The sequence below is a fragment of the Myotis lucifugus genome, unplaced genomic scaffold (assembly GCF_000147115.1).
Source record: "Myotis lucifugus unplaced genomic scaffold, Myoluc2.0 scaffold_14, whole genome shotgun sequence".
NCBI lineage: Eukaryota > Metazoa > Chordata > Mammalia > Chiroptera > Vespertilionidae > Myotis > Myotis lucifugus.
In genome coordinates this window covers 1,502,733-1,520,198 of record NW_005871062.1, presented here as the reverse complement: position 1 = coordinate 1,520,198, position 17,466 = coordinate 1,502,733, and the positions used below count along the sequence as shown (strand labels likewise).

Sequence of the window (17,466 nt, the reverse complement as noted above, 5' to 3'; positions counted from 1 at the left end):
CTCTTTCAGGTAATTGTCCGCAACACAGCAGTAAATATCAACACAAAGCAGATTATTATTGTAGACCATGCAGGAAGAACAAAGGGTAAAATATTTAACTGCAGCAGTGTTTGACTATATTCTGCGCAGTGAGAAAACCTGAAGTCATTTTCAAGGTCCACCATTTCTTACTTCTTTTCAGTTGGGTCCAGTATCTACGCTTTCTAAATCTCTGTTTTCCGGCTAATGAAAAGAAAATAGGATTCCACTGAGTCGCCTATCTACCTACTCCAGGACTTCAAATGAGATGAGGCACAGAAAACGCTTCACAGACATTTGGTTACAGTGTAAAATGTTTGTACCTGGCTATAAAGCAAGTCGTGTTCCGGGGCTAAAGAAACTGCAAGGGGATGGCAGAGATGTTACCTTGTCACCCATTTTTCTATAGGTCAGTGATGGCGAACCTATGACACGCGTGTCAGAGGTGACACACGAACTCATTTTTTTGGTTGATTTTTCTTTGTTAAATGGCATTTAAATATATAAAATAAATATCAAAAATATAAGTCTTTGTTTTACTATGGTTGCAAATATCAAAAAATTTCTATATGTGACACAGCACCAGAGTTAAGTTAGGGTTTTGCAAAATGCTGACACGCCGAGCTCAAAAGGTTCGCCATCACTGCTATAGGTCCTCCTACTATCATAGCACTTAGGGAAAAAATAAACAAACCAACCCCCCAAATTTCCATTAATCTCCCTGAAACCCAACCTGGAAAAGTCCCGCAGGTTACCTTAGAGTCACCAATTAGTGGGATGGCTTCAGCCAAAGCTGACCAGAAAACCACCTTCACATTTTCTTTTTCAAAGTATGTGGCCCAGGCGCTCCGCTGCTCAGAAGTCAACAAGTCTGCCTTATTTATCAGAATCACATTCTCCTTATCGTCATCTATTTCTTTCACATAACATTCCTAGGAAAGACAAATATAATTAGAAAGGCTTCTTCCAACAAGTAAAAATTAGGCTAATTATACTGAAGAACACCCCCCCACACCCACCTACGACTAAAAGTTTTCACTGCTCTTTTTTATATCATTCCTAATTTAAATATTTTTAATCATGGCACATTCTACTGACCCTCTCAGTAAACTTTGAAAAGAAGTGAGGTCACATAAAGAAATATTCTCAACGTAAGAAATTGGAAGGGGTAAAAAATGCTTTCCTGCCCCGTTGTAAAACAGGTCCTTTTGTCTTTAATAGTGCTGAACTGTTCCGTTTAAACAAGTTAAAAAACAACAACTGCATAACTAGATTTGTTGGCCAGCAGGGACTATTTTTCAGCCTTGTGATGACAGCCAACAATATTTACTGTAAAAATTATTTTTGAATTCTAAAAGAAAACCAAGACTAAGTCACTGAAATAAATTCCCAAGTTTGGTTCTGCATTAGGAAATATACCAGAAGTATAAAAGCTGACTTCCTAGGAATTTCACCGTTAAGATTCATGCTATTTACCAGTGGATTTTAAAATAATCTGTACTATTACTACTATGATCCTCAGTAGGAAAACTTCACGTGTGTTTTATTAATTCAAAGCCTACACTGCATTATTTCATGTGATTCTCATACCTTATTAGCCCCTGTGGTGGCTTACAAACTTAGTTTATTTATAAACCGCCACAGGGGGTAATAACTAAAGTGTGAGAAGAGAAAACTTAATGGGATGGATAAGAAGTAAAATAACCAGGAATATATCAAAGTAAGTAAAATGCTATTTTGACTGGTGTCTCAAAAAATGAGAAACACTGGCAAATGTCTATTAACAAAGTGGCTTCTAAACGAAAAGCTGGAAAGTTCACATCAGTGTTTGTGTCTTCCTGCAGACAGAAACAACTGTTTGAGAAGAGAAAACATCTGTCACAACCAGTCACATTACGAAAGCTTTTAACCCTTGGAGGAAAGGCCTACCTAACTAAACAAAGCTGGAGGAGAGTACAGAACGCTTGTCTAGAGTATTTCTATCAGTGATGCTGTCCTCCCACTGCTCCTCCAAGGTTGTTAGATTTGAATCTTACGACACTTTACTTACCAAATCCTCACATCTAAACAGGAGGGGGTTTCGAGCATCTACTATCTGGACCACGATATCGCTGCAAAACAAATGTGAGATATTCCAATCATTGTGAAGTAAAAGGAAATGCTGACCATATAGTACGAGAAGCAAACATTTTCCATATAGTAAGCATTTGACATGTTTAACTTTTTAAGGTACAACTATTCCCCATTTATATATGAGGAAAGTAAAGCTTAGAACAATTAAGTAACTTGTCCAAGGTTGCCAACTACCAACTGATAGAACCAGAATGGGAACTAAGGTAGTATGGACCAGGGGCCATGCTCATAATCATAATATTGTCCTGCTCTTATACTAACAGCTCTGATGATATTTCATTGCTAAAATTTTAACTGTATCTTCTAGTAACTTCTGGAGAGATAAAGCGAGGTCCACCACATATTCAGTACTTAATCTAAACCGTGTTAAGGCCTCAAAAAAACCCTAATATATTTATCACCTGCTGACAGCTGCCCTATCAAAGCCTACATCTAGCACTTAATCATCCACCCACTCCAAGAATGGGTTTAGATGGCAAGAATCCAAAACAGCAAAATATCAACTTAAGTTGCCATCCTGAAGCAGGAATGATGAGTCCAATTTCTTCAACTACATAGATGATGTATAAAAAATTTTCTGCCCTGGCCAGGTGGCTCAGTTGGTTGAAGCATCATCCCGTGCAGTGGAAGGTTGGGGTTCGATTCCTGGTCAGGGCATATACCTAGGTTGCGAGTTTGATCCCTAGTCAGAGTGAATATGGGAGGCAATTGATCAAGTTTCTCCACCTCCCTTCCCCTTCTTCTCTCTCCAAAATCAATAATAATAATAAAATCTTCAGGTAAGGATTAAAAAAAGAAAAGAAAACTACAGTTGATAGCAAGCCCCTCAAAATGTGGTAGGGACTATAGCAGCCCAGCATTGCAAGCAGCACAAGTATTTCACTTTACTGGGAGTATCCTCCCTTCCTTCAGCTTCTGTGTTTAGAAAAGATGTTTGTTTTTTTTTAAAAAAATATATATTTTATTGATTTTTTACAGAGAGGAAGGGGAAGAATAGAGAGCTAGAAACATCGATGAGAGAGAAACATCGATCAGCTGCCTCCTGCACACCCCCTACTGGGGATGTGCCCGCAACCAAGGTACATGCCCTTGACCGGAATCGAACCTGGGACCCTTCAGTCCACAGGCCGACGCTCTATCCACTGAGGCCAACCGGTTAGGGCAGCCGTGGGCAAACTACGGCCCGCGGGCCGGATCCGGCCCGTTTCAAATGAATAAAACTAAAAAAAAAAAAAAAAAAAGACCGTACCCTTTTATGTAATGATGTTTACTTTGAATTTATATTAGTTCACACAAACACTCCATCCATGCTTTTGTTCCGGCCCTCCGGTCCAGTTTAAGAACCCATTGTGGCCCTCGAGTCAAAAAGTTTGCCCACCCCTGGGTTAGGGCTAGAAAAGATGTTTTTTAAGGGCCAGTTGTGACTGCCACTGGAAAGGAGTAAGTTGCAGATGTACCACCTACCTCCTTACAGCAGTCTCCAAATCCATATCTGGTTAGCCTTTTTTGAGGTAACTCTTACGCAACTATGCCGAATACCAAGGAAATGCATGGAACCCAGTTACCATTGAGGGCAGGGTTTTTGACAATCAATGTACAATTCCTTTAGAACAGTTAAATTTCCAGCATAATTGTGATTCAAAGGAACTCACAGACTTGCTAATTTATGATAGATTGTTTATAAATTCTCAAATTAAGCAGGCCCTAATATTTTCTTCTTTAAGGTAATATCTACCACTTTAAAAACTGTGAGTATTTAAGAGTAAATGCAAGAATGACTGCAAAAAAGCCTAATGAACTAAAATTACAAAGTCTACAAACATTATGTCTATCTACCAAACATGTAGAAAGAATAAGAACAAGTAATCTGCTCGGAAACACCAGTAAGAGAAGAAGACACATTTAAGACAGCTTGCTTCGTGTGCTGAATTAGGATGCAGAGAAAAGTGCCAACTATGTACCAGGAAGGGTTTGCGCAACACAACGAAGGCGCCTATGTTACTGGACTGCAGTGTTCTGCCCTCGCAGTTTCCTGCATTTCAATGACATGTCATACATCAAATCTTTTCTGATAACTACTTTTGAAATCAAAGAGGCAGATGGCTTAGCTGCCTGTTACCTAATGGAAGGAGACATTGGTTGTACAGAACACGCTAGCAAATATTTCCTGTTAAAAGATGTGGCGGTAGTCACTTTATTGGTAATATTTCTATGTAACTCAGATCCACACCTCCATGTAAAACACATTATATTCATGGAGGTAGAAATATGTTCTTATAAAGAGAGAAATATCACATAATAAAAACAATAACACAAGTAACACTGTAATCCAACTGAAGCTAACTAAGAGTTTCAACAAGCACAGACTCATGCTGGGGAAACCGATTGCTTATTTAGGGCATAAAAAGCGAGTAAAGGGCCATCCTGTTAAACATGGGAGAACACGTATGGTTACTTTTGTTCCCTGTCAAAACCTACAAAAAGGGAAGGCCGGAACTCATTAGGACGAAGAGACAGAAAGAAGAGCAACTAAGACATGTCAAACCTATAAGAGGCAAGCCTGTGCCCACCCCCGAGCCCCGAGAAAACTCGGATAGAAGCATTAGATTTAGCTCTCAAGGCCAGGGAGAGGAGAGGCACTGAAGCCAATCTGAACGGGGAGCTCTTAGGTCATTCCCTGTTCCCTTCAACCAGGCAATTACGCCCCACCCGGCTTACAAGTTTAATCCAATTCCTGTTGTTGTATTTTTTTTTTAACATAACAATGCAAATGCACTAATATTCTTTTCCGAGAACCAGGCATCCTGTTTCCTAATGTTCTTACTGGGTACACTTTATGTATTTAAAAAAAAAAATACAACCTGAAAGTTCCTTTTGTTAAAAAACATCATTTCAAATATAAATTTCATTTATGGAGTCTTTGTAAGTAATTCAGACACCTTGAGGAAAACAAAAACCTTTTAACTATACCAACAATTTTCACAATCTTTTTCATCTTACGGCACATATAAACTAATTACTAAAATTCCGCGGCACATCAAAAATAATTTTTGACAATCTAACAAAACAAAAAAAGGGTATAATTTTGATTCATTCACACGGGACAGCTACTGTGTTGGATGCTGTCATTTTTTTATTTGACTATCTAAGCGAAAAGAGGTCAGTGCCCCTGACCAAAAAGTCAGGTACTGCGTGTTTTAAAATTCTTGCAGCACACTGGTTGAAAAAGCTGCACTATTATCAAAGAGGTGAGAATGGAGAAAGTTGATTCATTCATTTCTAACAATCAAGACATGAAAAAGACTGAAAATATCCCATTCTTAATTTATTAAAATTTTTCTTTTTTCAAATTCCAATTAAAACAATCATTCCCCCCACCCAATCCTTCCTTATCAACTGCTCCTTCCTGGCCTATGACTTGGCCCACTACCTTTCTATCTGCAACACAGTAGGAATCACACTGCTTTGTATTTTACCAGAACTGCATCGTCCTAGACCTAGTGCAGTGATGGCGAACCTTTTGAGCTCGGCGTGTCAGCATTTTGAAAAACCCTACCTTAACTCTTCTTAATTTATTAAAATTTTTCTTTTTTCAAATTCCAATTAAAACAATCATTCCCCCCACCCAATCCTTCCTTATCAACTGCTCCTTCCTGGCCTATGACTTGGCCCACTACCTTTCTATCTGCAACACAGTAGGAATCACACTGCTTTGTATTTTACCAGAACTGCATCGTCCTAGACCTAGTGCAGTGATGGCGAACCTTTTGAGCTCGGCGTGTCAGCATTTTGAAAAACCCTACCTTAACTCTGGTGCCGTGTCACATATAGAAATTTTTTGATATTTGCAACCATAGTAAAACAAAGACTTATATTTTTGATATTTATTTTATATATTTAAATGCCATTTAACAAAGAAAAATCAACCAAAAAAATGAGTTCACGTGTCACCTCAGACACGCGTGTCATAGGTTCGCCATCACTGACTAGTGCATTTCATTCATCTGTTGTGTACTCTGTTGTCTGGTGCTTTGCTTTGCCTCCCCCCATAATATACTGGCTCTTTCAGGCAGATACCTATTCCTTTTCACGCCCATATTTTCTGTATTACCAGAAATTCAATATACAGTGGCTGAAATAACTACAGTTGCTTCAGAACTCATCTTACAGAAAATGCTCACCATTCTCACAAGCTTACTGTGTTCATCTAATAACAAAAAACATTATATATTTTAAAAAACAGTATCATACTTTCAGTTTTTATAATAATTCTCAACAACAGCCCTTTGTATAGCTTAATCCTGCCCCCCTCCCCCATCCCTGGCCTATAAACATGTATTAACACCTAAATCTAATATAACACAACAACATCGCCAGTACCCCTCTCCCCAAAATGCTCATTTACCTTCGCTCAATCACCCTCCAGAGTTGGCGCCAAAAGTCCAAATTTCTTTCAAATGGAGTCAATATCAGCTTTTGTTCCTCTTCTAGCCTGGCTTTAAAATGATAAGTTTATACCTTTGCCAGATTATATAGAAAGTTTTGAGTAACATAAACACTGAAATTCATTGCATTAAAAAATAAGTACACAAATATTAACTGTCAAATTGTTTTTATACTAGAGGCCTGATGCATGAAATTCGTGCAAGGGGCTTGGCCCTCGCAGCCCCGACTTCGTCCAGGAGGTCGTTGGGCTGTTCAGTCTAGTTAGCATATTATGCTTTTATTATTATAGATTATTATAGATACTTTCTGCTGAATCAATAAGAAAATCAAATTCAAGTTTTATATTTAATCTATTTAAACCCTGGAAGTTTATCTATTACACAAAGTGACAGTTCTCCACGGCATTTCTTCCTGGAGGAATGCCCGAGAGCAGTGATCAACTCCAGGGAGACTAATGGTGGAGAAGGGTATAAACGAGAGAAACAGCCAGGAATGGAGCAGAGTAAGCAACTCACCATTAACCAACTTACCATCTTTGTGCAAGGATTCATGTGTGGCCAGCAATTTGCACTTAAAAGAAATCTACCAGTTTTCTTTTAAAAGAGTTAAGTTTTCAAAATGCAAACAGCAATGCAAGCACATCAAAATGCCTGACGTGGAATCCAAGGCAAATCTTCAGATAACCTTAACACTCACCGGACAAGCTGACGTCTCCATTCTAGAAAGTTATCTTTTTCTGCCTGTTTGAGTTCTTCGGAGCTAGTTTTCTTGTTCCACTTTGGTCTGAAACAATCACAGAGGGGAAAAACTCCATATGAGTTACCAAAATAAAATAGGGGATTTGGATTTAATAATGGCAACTGACTGAGAATAGAGAGCAGAAAAAGAGTGAACATATAAAAATTTTATTCTCAGTGGCCATGTTGTGCCTCATAATGTCCTACATTCTTGTTCAACTCACCTCCTTGGTATACACAAGAACTGTTTGTTTTCTTCATGGAGCTTTTTAATTCTCTGGCTCTCCTCAAAAGACAGCAGTCCAGTTTTAGCCTCAGGAAGCACAAACTTAATATTAAGCTTCTCTGTTTATAAAACAGAAAAGAACTGTTACTTAAGAGGCAATACAAATAGTGAATATTGGTCATTACTTCAAAACTAAAAATATGAGCATCTGAAACAGAATTTAAGCTTTTAAAATTTAGATTCCTCTAGCCTTGGATAAATCATAATTTCCAAATGAAGTTTTCTACAAAAAAGGAAAATGTTTTTATTATTTATAAAACTCCATATTATAAATGCAGTAAGAGTGGGAAGAAACTGTGAAGATTTACTACAACCAATCTCTTCATTTTATATAGGCAGTGGTCGCCAACCTTTCGGACCTCACGGACCACCAGTGGTCCGCCGACCACCAGTTGCCGACCGCTGATACAGGGAGAATAATTGTAAGCCAATAGGAATGGATGGGGAAGCAAAGATTCAGCAGTCTCACTCCAGTTGAAAGGGTGAACTATTACACTATAATGTATATAAGATATGTATGATGAACACCCAGGATTAGTGCCATATATAAATTCAAATAAATATCATGTCCATGTGTGAATTAGAGAGACCTCTGTTCTAGGGCTCTATTTCCCTCCAGCCACCCCAGAATTGCTCCAGGCCTCTCGAATTCACCACACACAGCCACCTAGTCTCCGTAGAAGTCAGCTAAGCTTCTTACCAAAATGTCAAGGGAAGGTCCTATTCAAAGATAACGAGACATCTTCAGCAACATTCCTATTGACCTCTAAGCAAAGGCTGCAGTCTGCCACCCTCCTCAGACCACCAATACCTTGGGCTGCACAGTCTAGTAACCGAGAGTACAGTCAAATCCAAGCACCATTCGTAAGCAGTCGAAACACACACCCCTCGAGCTACATATTTAATAATTCTTTTAATTTCTCCTTCCAATGGTGATCTCCCACCCAATGTCCAACCACTCTTTCCCCCGAGTCTTTCCTCTTTCTCCAGTCCATCATCCAACTTCTTTCCCTAGTTGGCTAAAGCCACGTGGTACATACATTCGACCACTGTGACTGAACATCAAAATTCATTATTTCACTGCACCCACTCCCAAATCTCCACCCTTAGATAGAGCCAACTATTCTTTCTCCTTCTCATTTCAGCAGTGTTGCTATGAGTGCTGCTGCAAGTAATCATACAACAATGCAGCACCTGTCTCTGAACTGTGTTTACTACCAACACTTTTGAATCCAAATATGTGGGTTTTTCCCACACCAACAACCAATTCTCCAAACACCAACTGGTTTCCTACAATTCCATTATATTCTGTCAGACTCCAGAGATAGAAGGGTTCTGTCCCACAACTTCACTTGAGGTGCCACATCTCCAAACGGTTTTTATGGAGGCTTCATCACATAGGCATGATTGATTATTGGCCACCGGTGATTAACTCAATTGTCAGCACCTCCATCTTTTATGACCCCACATATCTGCTACAGACTTCTTTCATAGCACCTAAAATAAAATATACAGAACCAAAACTTGCCTTATTCAACATTGTTGCCAGTACAATGCCTGAGAGAGGCTGAGACTAAACAAAAGCATTCTGAACAAATGAATGAATTTGCTAAACAACTTAATAACATTTACAATAATAAAAGAGCAACAGGAATAGTAGTTTATAATTCTATCTCTGTGACATGTACTTTTCTAAGCACTCAGAAACATGTATTAAAAAACCAGGGAGAGAAATGACTAAAACAAATTACATGCACAGAAAAGTTCACTATAATGTGTTGACAAGTACTTTCAAATACTATTCAAGTTGCCTAAGTTAACAGGAGCAGGCCTAAAATTGTGCTTCTAACAACGATATCAGAAAACATTCTGGAAAACACTAGTACTGTCCACCATAATGTTGACTGGTTTTTTTTCCCTAGGAAAGATTGAGTTTCTTGAATCTAATATGATACAGTTTAACCTGAAGTGTTTTTTTCAGAGCTGAATTTTAAAACTGTGGTACAAAAAACCCCCACAAAACAACAACAACAAACTGTGGCACATTCTGTAGCTCACAACTTGAGTACAACTGGACCCCACGATGCTTCTGGGATATCTGCCTTTGGATTAAAGACAGCTCATTTATGAATTTAGTAGGGTGTGAAAAAACAGGTGCAGGTAGATTTGTTTGTATCTAGTCAGCAAAGACGGAAATGTGACCAGTGTCATATGCACTCAGCAATAAACAGCTTACCAGCTACGAACTCTGTTCCTGCAAGTTCTGCAGTTGCAAGGAAGTCATCAAGGGAGCTCTGTTCAGTCACCGACTGAAGATTAAGACGACCCCAGTCATAGCCATCATTGAGTTCACTTGTGTGCAACTATGAATAAAATGGTAAAAACGCAGTTACTCTCTTCTGCTCTTGACATCCAAACAAACTCTAACCCCCCAAGGAACTAATATTCTGTGGTCTTGGGCATGATATCAGCACCTTTAGCATCAACACTGATAATAGCTAAACATTCAAATGAGCATTTTCTTACCTCATGATAGGCACTTTCCATTCACAATTTCATTTCATTTTCAAAATCTTTTAATGTAGCTTTATTTTCTGTGATGAGGAAATAGGCTTAAATAGATAAAAATAAATTGCCTATCCTGGCCCGTTTGGCTCAGTGGTTGAGTCAAACCTATGAACCCAGGAGGTCCTGGTTTGATTCCTGGTGGGGGCATATGCCCGGGTTGCATTGCAGCTCGATCCCCAGTCGGGGCGTGGAGGAGGCAGCAGATCAATGATTCTCTCTCATCACTGATGTTTCTCTCTCTTTCCCTCTCTGAAATCAATAATCATAATAAAAAAATCTTAAAAATAATCGCCTATATTTGCAACTAATAAGTGATAGAGACAGAATTTGAACACAGACTCTCTGGTCCTGGCAGCCACAGTCAAAATTTTTTGATGGGAGACCTACAGTAAGTTTTACACAGTGACCCAAATGCTGTGATATACACAGTGATACAATTATATGCCATTAGAGTAAAATAGAAACAAGAGAATCCTAAAACAGTTACCTTCCTACATGTAATACACTCTATATTTTGAATTCTTTTTTGTTGGTTTAAAACAAAAACAAAAACACCTCTGGTTGCCACCTACATAACTGATTTCCAGACACAACCCAGAGTTTCATATAAACACCATCCTAGCTACATGCTCAGTACAGGTACAAATAAATGAAAACACTGAAGATGAAAATGTTTGCCCAAAGTCACAGAATCAGTAAAAATCAGAGTAAGGATTACTATCCAGTTCTTTAGAATTTATATTCAATCCTCTCATCACTTCCTAAAGCTACATTAACAACAAGCTGCTTCAAAACCAATGGAAATGACCAGTATCTAATGTCCAGAGTAACTCTGACCTGATGAATACTAATGAGCCATAAAGCTGCTTACTCTGCAAATTATACAGACAGAAATCAGATGGTGTGAGAGTGGCACATGGACAGTTAGCAACAGGGACATCTCTGACTTTAGCACAAATTCTTACTGTGAACTTGGTGGGTCTCAAATACCTGGGGTTATGAATAGTCAAAACAACAAGCACAAGTCAAACGACTTGGTCCATTTTTCAAAGGTCCTCAAACTGTGATGGTTCCTAGGCCTAAGGAACTGTGAGGCCGGCCACATTCTGGAGATGAACTGTTCATCTTTGAGCGGCATTACTAGGAAATTATGATGAAGCAGGAATGAGAGATCTGTTGTATTTCTAGTAGCAACCAGCCACTTTTAGAGGATCCATTCTTTGAACAAATTAATACTTAAAAGACGTAGTGTTTGTGCTTTTCCTGCTCATAACTTCCAAAGTTCCCATGGGTTATTAGGCAAAGACTATTATTCTGACATTAAGACCCTTCAAAAATCTTACTCCAGCCTCATTAGACTACTTTTTTGTGTGCTCTGTCCCTCCTAGGAGGAGGACCTGCGTATCAGCGTGGCAGAAATTCACACTCATCCTTGAAAACCCTACTTAGACGTCACTTCTGGGAAAGTTTCGTGATCTCTGGCCCAAGGACTCAGGGCATTCACACTCGCGTAACCAGACACAGAGGCTGAGGAAGAGGACAAGCCCTGGCTTACCCAGGCGTCGGTGTGACGGTGCCCACGGCTCCGCTGGGTCTGATGCCGGATAAGCGCCCGGCCGAGGGACCCAGAACCTGATGCCTTCCTCCGGCCCATGGCAACACAGCCGCCGAACGAGCTTCCTCCGCCCAGCGCGCACGTTTTCCGGTACTCAAGCACTTGATCCCCGGAAGTGACGTCGGTGAGCCCAAGTAGTCAAGGCCCGCGTTGAACAAAAAAAAAAAGAAATAACTTGCTCAAAACTGCCATCTCCTTTCTCGAGTTAATTGTTATTATAGAACAAAAGTATGAAACTTTTTTGATCACTTAATTTTCTATAGATACCTCTAATAATATCTCGAATTTTGATAGAGTAGTAGAATCAAAGAATGGTACCGTCCAGATTTGTGCGTCGCTCTTCAGCGTCCGCGAGGAACGAGGAGAGCTAGAAAACAGGGCCGCTTGTATTCGTGGTGCTAGCCCCGCCTCCGGCTGTTCCGTCGCGGGAAGGCGGAGACGCGAGGGAAGGGTATTTCCGAGCCCCGCGCGAGGCGGCGTTGCCTCTTGGCTGCTGTTTTCAGCGGGAGCCCGAAGGTGTGGCCTCGCCGCTGTGAGGACGAGCAATTAAATCGCTTTCCCGCCGCCCCCTCCCCCCCATTCGTCTTCCCGAGCTGCGAATTGGGGAGGAAAACACCCTCCCTGGCTGGGAGTTGGGAATGGAAGGATGCATACAGTCATGTTTCCAGAGCTTGGCCAAATTGCAGGGAAAGCCAACAGGCTCTGGCTTAACAGCTTCATTTCAAATGAAGTAGTTCTAGGAGAAGTTTCGACGCCGCGGGAGGTCGACGGCCTTAACATCCCCTCTCCCCCCCGCCTTGCTCAAAGGTCAACTATCATTAAACAAACAAACCACTTTAAAAGTCCCACTTAGAATTGTATTAAAACCCTATAATTAAAGTAAAAACAATGAGGCGGCTCTGCTCTGCGGCCTGGGCTTTTGTTCCTCACTTTACCGTTAATGCCCTGTGTTAGGAAAATAAAAAGTCGGGATAGAATCGCGTGGGCATTTTGCCGGCATTTCATTCACCTCTGAGTGACTGTGCTCAGGGAGGAGCCGCTTGCTCAAGTCAGATGGGAGTCAAGCCCCAGTCTCATCAACTACCTTCCATGTCCCAGGGAAAGGGGGAGAGTGAGGGTTGTTAACGTGTTTTTCAGGACCTAGTGCTTTTCAAACTTTCATGTGCGTCTGAATCCTGGACATCTCGGTAACGTGCAGCTTCTGATTAATAAGGTCTGGGATGGGGCCAGGGACTCTATACTTCCAACCACCTCCCAGGTCGTGCTAACGCTGCTGGTCTGGTCCACGGGCCACAGCAAGGTAAGCCCACTCCCTTCTGCTGCAGATGAAGACGCTGAAGTGGACTGGCTACAGGTCAGTCACAGAAAGTTAGGGGCCTGCAGGACTGGGACCGTAGCATCCGCCCATCTCTGCATTTCCTGTCAAGGCCACTGTGTAGTACTTAGGCTCTGGGAAGGCAGTGCTCAGACCCACGAAGGCATGCACCAGGACATGGTTTCTCCCATTTCTCAACTCAGAAACAGTGTCTCTTAAAAAACAAGCAAATGAACAAGAACGTGAACTTAATCTCCAGAAGTAAAATATGGAAAGGATCCACGGAAGAGAATAAGCAGACAGTTATTGGCATTCTCTTGGAGCACAGCAGTTAAAGATAAAGCTAATTCATAAAGTTTCAATGAGTTTCACATTCTAACAACAATACTAATAGTGAGATGATATAAAGCAACCTACCATCTCATGCCTAGAACTCAGTCAGGAACTTGGGACTTCACCCTCTTCTTTTCTAGATTTTGTCACATTGAGAGATTGAGAAAAAGCAAACATTTTGGGTTTCTATGCTCATTCTTCTCATGGGCTCCAAAAAATTTTGACCAAATACAGTGATAAGTTAATCAAGACCAGTGGGGAGTCAAAAAGACACTGACATTGTAAGATTAAAATAGGAACAGTTGCCTTGCCGGCAGCATGGTTCAGTGGTTGACCATCAACCTTTGAACCTGGAGGTCATGGTTTGATTCTCAGTTTCAGGCTCAAACCCCAGTGTGGGGCATGAAGGAGGCATTTCATTATTGATGTTTCTATCTCTTTCTCCCTCTCTCTTCTTCTCTCTGAAATCAGTAAAAACATATTTTAAAAAGATAGCAACTATTTTTTTTCCCACCCTCACCTGAGATTATTTTTTTCCATTGATTGTAGAGAGTATGGAAGGGAGAGGGAAAAAGAGACACACTCATCAATGTGAGAGAGACACATGAATTGGTTGCCTCCTGCATGCTCCCTGGGGCCCAGGGATAGAGCTAACAACCAAGGTATGTGCCCCTGACTGGAATCGAACCCCAGACCCTTCAGTTTGTGCAGGGGTCCTCAAACTTTTTTTTTTAGTCTTATAAAATTTATTAAGATTTGTTTTAAGGCTCAGCATATGATCTATATTGGTGAGCATAACATGTGTACATGAAAATAATGGATATTCCTGCAGTTGTCATGTACTAGTATAGTGTTCTATAAATGTCAGTTAGGTCAAAGCAATTGGCTGTGTTCAGACCTATATCTTTACTGATGTTTTCTATCAATTTCTTGGAGAAGGATGTTAACTCTATTATGATTGCAGAGTTGTCAGTTTCTTAATTTAATTGTGAATTTTTAAAAATATTTTATTGATTTTTTTACAGAGAGGAAGGGAGAGGGATAAAGAGTTAGAAACATCGATCAGCTGCCTCCTGCACACTCCCCACTGGGTATGTGCCCGCAACCAAGGTACATGCCCTCGACCAGAATCGAACCTAGGACTCTTCAGTCCACAGGACGACGCTCTATCCACTGAGCCAAACTGGTTAGGGCTGAATTTTTATTTTAGGTGTTTTGCTGATCTTTTATTATTGTCTTCTTAACAAATCTATTCTCTAATTATTATGAATTATCCCTCTCCATCTTTGTTAATTTCCTTTGTCCTGTAGTCTATATCATGTGATATAGCCACCTTACCCTTCTTTGATTTTTGCTTATGTAGTTTATATAATGTTTTTTTAAATTGTTTTATTGCTTAAAGTATTACAAAGAGTATTACATATGTCTCCTTTTTTCCCACCCTTAACAATCCCCGGGCCTCCCCTATCCCCCAGTGTCTTATGTCCATTGGTCATGCCTATATGCATGCATACAAGTCCTTCGGTTGATCTCTTACCACCCCCCTCCCGCCCCTCAACCCTCCCCGGCTTTCCCACTGTAGTTTGACAGTCTGTTCGAGGCAGCTCTGCCTCTATATCTATTTTTTGTTCATAAGTTTATAATGGTCTTTATTATCCATGAGTGAGTGAGATCATGTGGTGTTTTCCCTTCATTGACTGGCTTATTTCACTTAGCATAATGCTCTCCAGTTCCATCCATGCCATTGCAAATGGTAAGAGTTCCTTCTTTTTTACAGCAGCATAGTATTCCATTGTGTAGATGTATCACAGTTTTCTAATCCATTCATCTACTGATGGGCACTTAGGCTATATCCAGATCTTAGCTATGGTGAATTGTGCTGCTATGAACATATGGGTGCATATATCCTTTCTGATTGGTGTTTCTGGTTTCTTGGGATATATTCCTAGAAGTGAGATCACAGGGTCAAATGGGAGTTCCATTTTTAGTTTTTTGAGGAAACTCCATACTGTCTTCCATAGTGGCTGCACCAGTCTGCATTCCCACCAGCAGTGCACGAGTGTTCCTTTTTCTCCACATCCTCTCCAGCACTTGTCGTTTGTGGATTTGTTGATGATGGCCATTCTGACAGGTGTGAGATGGTACCTCATTGTTGTTTTGATTTGCATCTCTCAGACGATTAGTGACTTTGAGCAAGTTTTCATATGTCTCTTGGCTTTCTGAATGTCCTCTTTTGAAAGGTGTCTATTTAGGTCCTTTGCCCATTTTTTGATTGGATTGTTTATCTTCCTTTTGTTAAGTTGTATGAGTTCCCTATAAATTTTGGAGATTAGGCCCTTATCAGATATAACATTGGCAAATATGTTTTCCCACACAGTGGGCTTTCTTGCTGTTTTGTTGATGGTTTCTTTTGCTGTGCAGAAGCTTTTTATTTTGATGTAGTCACATTTGTTTATTTTCTCTTTAGTTTCCAATGCCCTAGGAGCTGTATCGGTGAAGAAATTGCTTCGGCATATGTCTGAGATTTTGTTGCCTTTGGATTCTTCTAGAATTTTTATGGTTTCCCGTCGTACATTTAAGTCCTTTATCCATTTTGAGTTTATTTTTGTGTATGGTGTAAGTTGGTGGTCTAGTTTCATTTTTTTGCATGTATCTGTCCAATTTTCCCAACACCATTTATTGAAGAGACTATCTTGGCTCCATTGTATGTTCTTGCCTCCTTTGTCAAATATTAATTGAGCATATTGGTTCGGGCCGATTTCTGGGCTCTCTATTCTATTCCATTGACCTATATGTCTGTTCTTGTGCCAGTACCAGGCAGTTTTGAGAACAGTGGCTTTGTAATACAGCTTGATATCTGGTATTGAGATCCCACCTACTTTGTTCTTTCTCAGGATCGCTGCAGCTATTCGGGGTCTTTTTTTTATTCCAGATGAATTTTTGGAGAGTTCGTTCTAGATCTGTGAAATATGCCGTTGGTATTTTAATGGGAAGTGCGTTGAATTTATAGATTGCTTTGGGTAGTATGGACATTTTAATGATGTTGCTTCTACCAATCCAAGAACATGGTATGTTCTTCCATCTGTTTATGTCTTCCTCTATCTCTTTTTTCAACGTTCTGTAGTTTTCTGAGTAGAGGTCTTTTACCTCCTTAGTTAAGTTTATTCCTAGGTAGCTTAATTTTTTTGATGCGATGGTAAATGGGATTGTTTTTTTAGTCTCTCTTTCTGTAAGTTCACTATTGCTGTATAGAAATGCCATAGATTTCTTTTTTTTTTTTTAAATATATTTTATTGATTTTTCACAGAGAGGAAGGGAGAGAGATAGATAGTCAGAAACATCGATGGGAGAGAAACATCGATCAGCTGCCTCCTGCACATCTCCCACTGGGGATGTGCCCGCAACCCAGGTACATGCCCTTGACCGGAATCGAACCTGGGACCCTTCAGTCCGCAGGCCGACGCTCTAACCACTGAGCCAAACCGGTTTGGCAGATTTCTTAGCGTTAATTTTGTATCCTGCTACATTGCTGAATTCATTTATTAAGTCTAATAGTTTTTTGATGGAGTCTTTAGGGTTTTTAATGTATAATATCATGTCATCTGCAAATAAGGACAGTTTTACTTCTTCTTTTCCAATTTGGATGCCTTTTATTTCTTCTTCTTGTCTAATTGCAATGGCTAATACTTCCAGTACTATATCGAACAGGAGTGGTGAGAGTGGGCATCCCTGTCTGGTTCCTGTTCTTAGGGGAAATGGTGTTAGTTTTTGTCCATTGAGTATGATGTTGGCTGTGGGCTTGTCATATATGGCTTTTATTATGTTGAGGTATGATCCTTCTATTCCCACCTTGCTGAGAGTTTTTATCAAAAATGGGTGTTGGATTTTGTCAAATGCTTTTTCTGCATCAATTGATATGACTATGTGGTTTTTTTCTTTCAATTTGTTTATGTGATGTATCACGTTTATTGATTTGTGGATATTGTACCATCTTTGCATCCCTGGGATAAATCCT

At 40.1% G+C, this 17,466-nt stretch overlaps 1 protein-coding gene across 5 annotated transcripts in view; it reads right to left on the bottom strand.

The window, feature by feature from the left end:
• The window catches only part of LSG1 (large 60S subunit nuclear export GTPase 1), a 28,813-nt gene extending 16,906 nt beyond the window's left edge, over positions 1 to 11,907 (bottom strand). The window contains exons 1-7 of one of the 5 annotated variants that reach the window (XM_006084751.3): positions 11,744 to 11,907; positions 9,857 to 9,983; positions 7,559 to 7,679; positions 7,294 to 7,380; positions 6,557 to 6,643; positions 2,069 to 2,129; positions 774 to 950 (exon numbers count right to left, since the gene is read on the bottom strand). In XM_006084751.3, the coding sequence (XP_006084813.1) occupies positions 774 to 950; positions 2,069 to 2,129; positions 6,557 to 6,643; positions 7,294 to 7,380; positions 7,559 to 7,679; positions 9,857 to 9,983; positions 11,744 to 11,842 (759 nt within the window). In that variant the 5' untranslated portion in view covers positions 11,843 to 11,907. Of the gene's footprint in view, positions 1 to 773; positions 951 to 2,068; positions 2,130 to 6,556; positions 6,644 to 7,293; positions 7,381 to 7,558; positions 7,680 to 9,856; positions 9,984 to 10,146; positions 10,183 to 11,743 lie in introns of those variants that run through there. The other 4 variants (XM_023750541.1, XM_014452193.2, XM_014452192.2 and 1 more) reach the window with 4 other exon arrangements.
• Positions 11,908 to 17,466: the final 5,559 nt, after the last annotated feature.